At 40.9% G+C, this 8,530-nt stretch overlaps 1 protein-coding gene and 1 long non-coding RNA gene across 5 annotated transcripts; one reads left to right on the forward strand and one right to left on the reverse strand.

Annotated features, from left to right (window-relative positions):
- The first annotated feature begins 2,146 nt into the window (after positions 1-2,146).
- Positions 2,147-7,316, forward strand: LOC135254062 (zinc finger protein 239-like). Of its 4 annotated transcripts, none has more exons than XM_064334009.1 (3): positions 2,147-2,586; positions 4,161-4,363; positions 5,279-7,316. In XM_064334009.1, the coding sequence occupies exons 2-3, from the start codon at positions 4,192-4,194 to the stop codon at positions 6,268-6,270; spliced, it is 1,164 nt and encodes a 387-aa protein (XP_064190079.1). In that variant the 5' UTR covers positions 2,147-2,586; positions 4,161-4,191; the 3' UTR covers positions 6,271-7,316. The 4 variants fall into 4 exon arrangements, with proteins under 4 accessions (XP_064190079.1, XP_064190081.1, XP_064190078.1 ...); XM_064334011.1 differs by having other exon boundaries at positions 2,147-2,548; positions 4,170-4,363; XM_064334008.1 differs by having other exon boundaries at positions 2,149-2,548.
- Positions 7,317-7,784: 468 nt separating this feature from the next.
- Positions 7,785-8,472, reverse strand: LOC135254064 (uncharacterized). The gene is made up of 2 exons (XR_010329758.1): positions 8,239-8,472; positions 7,785-7,962 (listed from the first exon to the last, which is right to left on the reverse strand). It is a non-coding gene; the product is annotated as an uncharacterized LOC135254064 (long non-coding RNA).
- Between the last annotated feature and the right edge of the window lie 58 nt (positions 8,473-8,530).

Here is an 8,530-nt window from a genome sequence, read left to right on the forward strand (position 1 = left end):
TTTCCGACAGAGGGTGCAACTCAATGTGCTGTACATAAAAAGACAGAAACAAACAGGGTGATTGAATGATATAAAAAACATTTAAGACCTAAGGACAAAACTAAAATCAAGGTAAAAATTAGGGTAAACGGCAGCAGTAGTGAAAGTGGCGCAACAACAAACAGCAGACAAACAAGGTTGGATAAATAACAGTAAATAGTTTAAAGTAAATAGAAACTTTTTTTAAATGTATAGAAACAGAAGTACTACAAATAAAAATAAAAGTATAAAAAGTAAATCAGGGAGGGTAAGAACAAGACTAAAACCAGGTAAAAAGCCATGCTAAGAGAAGTAAAACTATAATAATAATAGTAATAATAAAAAGTAATATATGTATATAAAAAATAGAATATGGAGAAAATGGTGCTATAAAACCTAGGTAAAAGCCATGCTAAAAAGGTGTGTCTTAAGAGTTCTTTAAAAAAAGAAAATCTGCTTTTTTCACTGTAGATGCAAATTAGAGTACTGTGATACTCCAACATGAATTCGTAGGGCGAATGTGTTATTTAAAACTCATCAGATTTAGTTGGCATATGTCCAGAGAAATGTATTCCATTCCTTTTCTATTTAGTGAGAATAATTTCCATTTGCCGGAGAGCAACGTCTACTCATTCATATTCTAGCCAAACAAGGCACTCACAAAAAAAAAAGAAAGCATGAGATTTATTAACAAAGTCTTGAAAACATGTTCAATAACCAGTAATGTTAACATTGCAGGAGAATGCAGTACGTGCATATGCTGTTTATTGTGGTACTACAAAATTGAATCGTGGCTTTTATTGTGAAATTTAGCGCTCTGGTGTTTCCCGGAAATAAGTTTCACGCTCGTCTCACAGTTAAGCTGAGTGCGTCAAATCAGTTCGCAAGTGTTTTACAAACGAACTCCAGTCGGTTAGTAAATTAACTTCTCCAGGCCTACGTCCCTTTTTCCCCACTTCAGTCGTCCTCTGCTGGGCTGTCATTCCCCCACTCCCGCCTCTCCACCATGGGAGCGGGGGCTTTCAGGTGCATTTTACACACGGGAATGACCACACCAGCGCAGTCATTATTGTTTATGTAGAATGTCCTGATACTATTGTTATTTTTATGGAATTCACATTTTAGGATGATTAATGAGACCAACTGCTTTAATGTTAGCTGTTACTTATCCATAACAAAAAAGGAATTTATAAAGAAATCTTGTCTTTTGGTTAAATATTTTCAATTTTTTATCCATTACATTTGTTTTCAGTGAACTGTTATATTGTTTGGTCATGTTATTTCAAAATGGGTTCTACTGACCATTTGAAGTCAAATAAGGTGGTTAATTTTAGTTTTGCGGTAAAGTTCACCCTACTCCACTGCAACTGCAACTGAACAGCAAAGGTTATTTAGCCAGTTATTTACTGGCTTGCTATGTACATTTTCACAGTTTTACAAGTGGTTTTACAAGTTTTTATTAATAAAAAAGTAACCTGTAACACTGATTCTGATTTACACATCTTATCCGTAAGAAATAAATGAGCAAAGTAAAATCATTAGATTTATAACTAAGTTGTCTGAAAACACATGGGGAAACCTTATCAGTAATCGTTCAGATGTTTCTAGCTTTGCACATTTTCTCCCTAGTCGTAATTCCTCGGGTGAATGCATTGTCTGAAGCTCATCTGAATCAGACAGTAGACATTCTTCGAATTTCCATTTCACACTAATTTTAATAAATTGGAAACCTTTAATTGACGGAATACAATGCTGGAAATTTACTGGCTATAATGCTTTACAATGTGAACTAGAGTGGATGTTGATGGCTATGGATTACTGATACTTTATGAGAATTGCACTTCATCAGACCTGTGTTCATGGTTGTTCCAGTGACCTTCAGTATGCACTTATTGTATGTTGCTTTGGATAAAAGTGCCCAATAAAATGTAATTTAGCTATAGCCAAATTTGGCAGAAATAAAATTGGCTGACTAAAATGATTACATGTTTTAAAGAAGTATTACAACAGTGTTCACTGACTAATAATGTTAATTTCAATAAAATATCTGCGGATACCAGATATTGGCTCATACTACAGGGCAATGAATTAAGCGCACACCCAGGCTTTTATTTTGAGATTCCATGGCTGGACAATTACCGGAAACAATCTCCTTATTGTTGTTGCTAGCTTTACATGGCTGCTAATTTCATGCTCATTAGAAAGCGCTGTCTCACTATAAGCCGAGTATATTTTTCTTTAACTTGGATGAATTGCATATGCTTGCCGTTCAATTTACATTTAATAGGTGTTTGCAATTATAAGCTGTCGTACACGCTATAGAAAGTAGCTGTTAAATACAGTTCGTTGCCGCTAGCTAGGTAGCTGTCCGCTTCTGTTAGTAAGCTTGTTGCTGGAAATATGTTGCACCGCTAGCTATAGTTGTTTTGTAGCTAACCTGTTCCTAGTTTTAAGACCAGAAATCTGCGCTTTTGCAACATTATTCAACCAGCGATGGAAAGGCAAACTTATCCAATCAAGGAAAGCGCAGGTGTGTGCCCAGCATGCGTTTCGTTTTATTCTGAGAAGGTAATGTTCGTATAAAATAAACGATGGTTGAGATTAATCTTGGGACATTTACGTGTAAAAGTATATGAATTAATTCCGCTGGAGTTACACTGGAACGCTAGTCTTCATCACGAGATTGTCTGAGAGTAGAAAATTGAGTTTCTAATTGTTATTAAGGCTACCGAAATTTGTCGTTAGTTTTGTAGATCCGTCATCAAATAGATGAACTCATTAAGTACATGTAGGGCCGCTTCATATATTTATGCATTGTAATATTTGTTATGCCGTAAACTAGTAACAGACAGCATCGTTGCAGTTGTTGCCCAAATTCTCAGTTTTGGAGATAGAGTTTCTCTCCTGCGAGCCCGCTTACTTTGTTTAAATGCATTTCTTGTCACATTTTATTTACCTGTGTCCGACGACCTTATTTTATTAATTTTATTAGGCTACTAATAACATGCTTCTGCAAAGGTATAGAAGTATGTAAATGAGAAAACTGCATACTTGTATTACTGCACTAGACCAGTGTTTCCCAAACCTCTCCTCGGGTACCTCCTGCCAGATCCAGGTATTTGATGTGTTTTATCTCAAGCACACCTGATGCAGATAATCAAGAGCTTGAGGTGGTACACATCAGATAGCTGGATCAGGTTGTGGAAACTCAAGTGGAGGTTTTGGAGCCAAAACTATTGTCTTTGAGGAATAAACTGCCATTAAATCCATTAAATGTGCTGTTTGTTGATGAGCATTAATTGGCTGTCAGGAGGAGTTTCCCTTTTAATGAAAGCCGCAGCTTTATTCTTATGTCAGTTTGCACAGCAACCTTTCCCTCTCAAATTTGGCAACACATACCCCCCAGGTCCTGCTTGGTCTTTTCAGTGCCATGTAAATGTGTAATTCCTTTCACAAATTTACGCAAATTCAGTGCTTTTCACTTTATAATAATTGTTCAAATGGTTAAAATTATGGAACTTTACAGTGGCTTTTGACCATTTTTTTCTTTTCAGGTTTTGAAAATGTATTTGTGGTGCAATTTACAATAAATTAAGGGTGATTGGCTCATTAGCATATTTATAAGGGTTGGATTTTGGCTTTTTCATAAAGAAACTTGTGCTTCTAGTGAGAAAAGAGGTGCATATTTTGTGCTGTGTCAGTTCTGGCTGAAAGCCCCACAAGGCAGCATTTAAATGTTTTTTCAGGGAAGAAGGGATTTCACTCTGCAGTTATAGCTTATGACAGGCCTTACAGGTGTATTTCACTCTGCAGTTATAGCTTATGACAGACATTACAGGCGTATTTCACTCTGCAGTTAGAGCTTATGACAGGCCTTACAGGCGTATTTCACTCTGCAGTTAGAGCTTATGACAGGCCTTACAGGCGTATTTCACTCTGCAGTTAGAGCTTATGACAGGCCTTACAGGCGTATTTCACTCTGCAGTTAGAGCTTATGACAGGCCTTACAGGCGTATTTCACTCTGCAGTTAGAGCTTATGACAGGCCTTACAGGCATATTTCACTCTGCAGTTAGAGCTTATGACAGGCCTTACAGGCATTCAGGTAGCCAGACTCAAAAGCATTTATTATCTCCCCCTCAGCTTTGTAAGCCCTGCCTCTTCAGCTCATGACATGAAGACAGAACCGGTGATTGACAGCCTGGATTCCACAGGAGAGGAGCTGAGACCTGACCTGAGCAGAAGAGAGGACATGGAGGGCAGGACAGAGGGGAACACTGGGCTGAGTCAGGCGGAGAAAGAGATACTCGCCAACATAAAAGAGGAAGAGGAGGAGGTGGAGGAAGGTGAGATGTTTCATCACATTGCTTCTCTGCCACCCTCAGCTCCAGCCAGCATTTTCCCATACAGTTCAGCTTCCTATGTTACCCTCCCATAGTCCATCATGTCAGCTCTGAGCAGATCAATCATTTTCACCCTGGAAAATATGACAATGAAGGAAAACTGCAGCTTGCAAACACATGAAACTGGCAGAAAGGATAAGCTACATGGCCGAATGTATATGGACACCCGAACATCACACCCATATGTGCTTGTTGAACATCTTATTGCAATACCATGGGCATTAACATGGAGTTGGATCCCCCTTTGCTGCTGTATCAGCCTCCACTCTTCTGGGAAGGCTGTCCACTAGATTTTGGAACATAGCTGCCGGGATTCGCTTTTATTCAGCCACAAGAGCATTCGTGAGATTGGAAGCTGATGTTGATGGACAAGGCCTGGCTGGCTGTTGCCATTCCAATTCATCTCAAAGGTGCTTGATGGGGTAGAGATCAGGGCTCTGTGTAGGCCAGTCAAGTTCTTCCAAACCATTTCTTTATGGACCTTTATGGAAATTGTTTTTTCAATTTGAATTTAGCTTGGGCCTGGATAGTTTTGTGAGATATTTTATATATAGAAAGGTACAGAAAATGGTTTAATATTATTTTCTGATTGAGTCTGAGGCTGCTGCATTTGTGGTTACCAGTGTAAATATAAAGATAGGTGTTTTTGTTTATAATTGTGAATAAATTCTGCAAGATTAATGTGTCTGCAGGTGGAGTTAGTGTTAGTCTTGGAGGGTCTGCGGTATATGTGAGTTCCTGTTCTCTGTGGCTCCTGCACACCAGTCTTCTCAAGTCAAATGTCTTGGAGCTTTCTTAATATCTTCATTATGTTAATAAATACCTCATGAGATCTGTCTGTCCTGTCTCTCTCCTCAGGGCAGTCTGTTGCAGTAGTGTCTGAGGTGTTTGCCTGCTCCCAGTGCCCATTCATTCATATGGAAGAACCAAATCTTCACCAGCACATTGAGAAGGTTCACCCAGAGGAGCACAGCAGGATTCTGAGGTCTGGAGGAAATGGAGCAGAGGACCCACTGCCTCCCAGCAGCACACATCAGCATCCCACACCCCCTAAAACACTCCCCACCCCGACACAGTCCCACACAGGCGCTCCAGGGGCCCACACCTGCTCCCAGTGTGGGAAGAATTTTGGATGGCAATCTGAACTTATAAGACATGTACGAACCCACACAGGAGAACGTCCGTACAACTGCTCGCAGTGTGGGAAGAGTTTCAGGCTGGCATCTCACCTTGCGGTACATCAGTTAATTCACACGGGCGAGCGGCCATACCAGTGCTCCCAGTGTGGCAAGAGCTTCAGATCAGCATCAGACCTGACGAGACACCAGCGGACCCACACAGGGGAGCGTCCGTTCCACTGTGCCTTGTGTGGGAAGAGCTTCATTCAGTCCAGCACTCTGAAAATACATCAGCGGATTCACACAGGAGAATGCCCATTCCACTGCTCCCAGTGCGGGAAGAGCTTCAGATCCGCATCGATCCTGACAATCCACCAACGAACTCACACTGGCGAGCGCCCGTTCCAGTGCGGCCAGTGTGGACGAAGCTTCAGTCAGTCAAGCACTCTGATTTTGCACCGGCGCACTCACACTGGGGAGCGGCCGTACCACTGTATGGAGTGCGGAAAGCGCTTCAGTCACTCCAATTCTCTCACACTGCACCAGCGAATTCACACAGGAGAACGGCCATTCCAGTGCTCTCCGTGCGGAAAGAGTTTCAGTCATTCGAAATCTCTGACTCTGCACCAACGAACTCATACCGGGGAGCGTCCCTTTCATTGTTCCCTCTGTGGGAAGAGCTTTAGGTTTGCATCAAACCTCACAAAACACCAGAGAACCCACTCAGGGTAGTTTCAGTAAAATCCAGTGCTACTGACCAAACCTCATTACTGCGACTGCTTCACTGCTATTGACCAAACCTCATTACTGCGACTGCTTCACTGCTACTGATCAAACCTCATTACTGCGACTGCTTCACTGCTACTGACCAAACCGTGTGTGGAATTAGTCACACAAGGTGTGTTCACCGTGTGGCAGCCATGTGTTGCATTTGCGTTTTGTGTAACCTTAACCTTAATTCAAATAAACAGGCAATTTTAAAGTGAGCTGTTAATTGAATTGTATTATGAACAGGAAGCAACTCTTACTACTACAGTATAAGCCCACAAGCAATTTTTCATGTTAATTATTTCAGTAATTTACGCAATTTCATGTTAACATCATTTTGAAGACATTTCTATGCTATAGTCATTGATGTATAATGAAGGGAGGAGATTTTTCTGTAGCATAACTAAAGTTATGGTACCAACAAGTACCGCTCTAAATTCCTAAGCCTTGCAGCAGGGCCCCTCTGTCTCCAGGCCACAAACCTCCCAAGGACAACAAGTTTGAAATGTAGCCTATAATCCTGTGGCCTATAAGTGTGTGTGTGTGTGTGTGTATGTGTGTGCGTGTTCTTCTCTCTGTCTTTTTATGCTTTTCTAGAAACCCAAACGGGAGTTTGGCCTTTCGCCTCATTCTCCCTCTGCCATCCTGATAAAGGAGGAACCGGCTATGACGCCATGCTGCCCAGGACTCTGAAAGCAACTGATAGATCAAAGACTAAACAATTATTTCTGATTTAAAAGCCTGTTTAGACTAAGCGGCCACCAGGTCACCAGGTGCCTATGTAGTATCTCATGTTAGACAAGACATAGCCAATAGTTTACTTTGTTATATGAAAGGACACAGCCATTAATTTCCTTTGTTAAATCTTACTTTATGCTTTACTGTTAAGATACTTTGTGCTTATAAATGCAGGGACCGCCCCTGCTTTCTTCAGTTCGGCCTTATCCACCTTGTTGTGTGTGGGTGCCGGACTCTTTCTGCAAAAAATAAATCCTATTTCTTATATTATACACCTTGTTGTGCCTGTTTATTCAATGGGGGGAAATTTCTCTTCCCAACAGTTACAATCTATGGACATTTTTAAAATTAAGTTTTCAAACCTGAAGTCCCACAGTTGCATTTTTTCAGCAAGTTTTCATAAAATCCTTCCAAAAGCAAAAAATGCACGAAACTCACTTTCTTGACCAGAAGCTTTCTAAAACTGGGTTTATCATTAAAAGTTTTTCATCACTAAAGTCAGTGCTAGGGTTTCTGAGGGCCAGGCTCAGGTTTAGGGTATGCGTTTCAGTTAAGGCAAGATTATGCCTGTGGTTAGGAGGCTGAGAAAAGGGTAGGACAATCAAAAAAAGAAAAAAAAAAAACTAACAAAACTAAATCAGAAATGTTAAGTCTACCTTTAGTAAAAGGCTGGTTGGAAACAAAAAAGCAACCACAGTAAAAGACCAGTAAAAACTGTGAGTCTGAAGATGATTTGGCCCATTTTTATTGTATATTAAAATGAAGATTGCATTTTTAACAGTAAGACTTCTGATAGCAAGTGCAGGCTCCAGGTCCACCAAACTTCTTGGACTCGCAGCGGCAGGAGTCGGCCACCAACAGGGTCCTGTGGTACTGGATCAGGATGTCAGATCTACTTCTTAGAGGCTTCATCCACATCTGGAAACAGACCACAGCAAGTCAGCAAACCAGCTCTAACCAGGGAATCTCCTGACTCTGTAACCAGGGAAGCCCACCTCCTGACTGTCAAACCAGGGAGGTATCAGACAACATTCCATGCCTCTTGTGTAAACCTTCAGCATGAAAATATTGAAGTATTTTAAAGACCGAGCAAAACCAATTTTCTCTTTGAAGCTCTCACAGGCATAAGCGAACATGAAAAACACAGACAGATACAGAATGACAAAAAAATGAGAAAATGTGAGGGCGGCTCACATTTCTGGTAGCGTGCCACAAGAGATCTGGAGACGACCTGGCGGATTGCTGCAGAGAGAGAGAGAGAGAGAGATAGTGGAAATTGTGATCTCAGGGGTCACATCTCTCCCGCATCCTGTCAACAATCAGGCTGTTAACAACCATTCTGATTATCAACACATTTTATAAAGCAATAACTGTGACAGACAGCTACAATACAATATAAAGCTTGCAACACCCACACCGTGGACCACATTGACGAAGTTCTCCTAGGCGGCAAGATTCTTCTTTAAAATGGTGCATATGACATGTT

This window comes from Anguilla rostrata, chromosome 4 (assembly GCF_018555375.3).
Source record: "Anguilla rostrata isolate EN2019 chromosome 4, ASM1855537v3, whole genome shotgun sequence".
Taxonomy (NCBI): domain Eukaryota; kingdom Metazoa; phylum Chordata; class Actinopteri; order Anguilliformes; family Anguillidae; genus Anguilla; species Anguilla rostrata.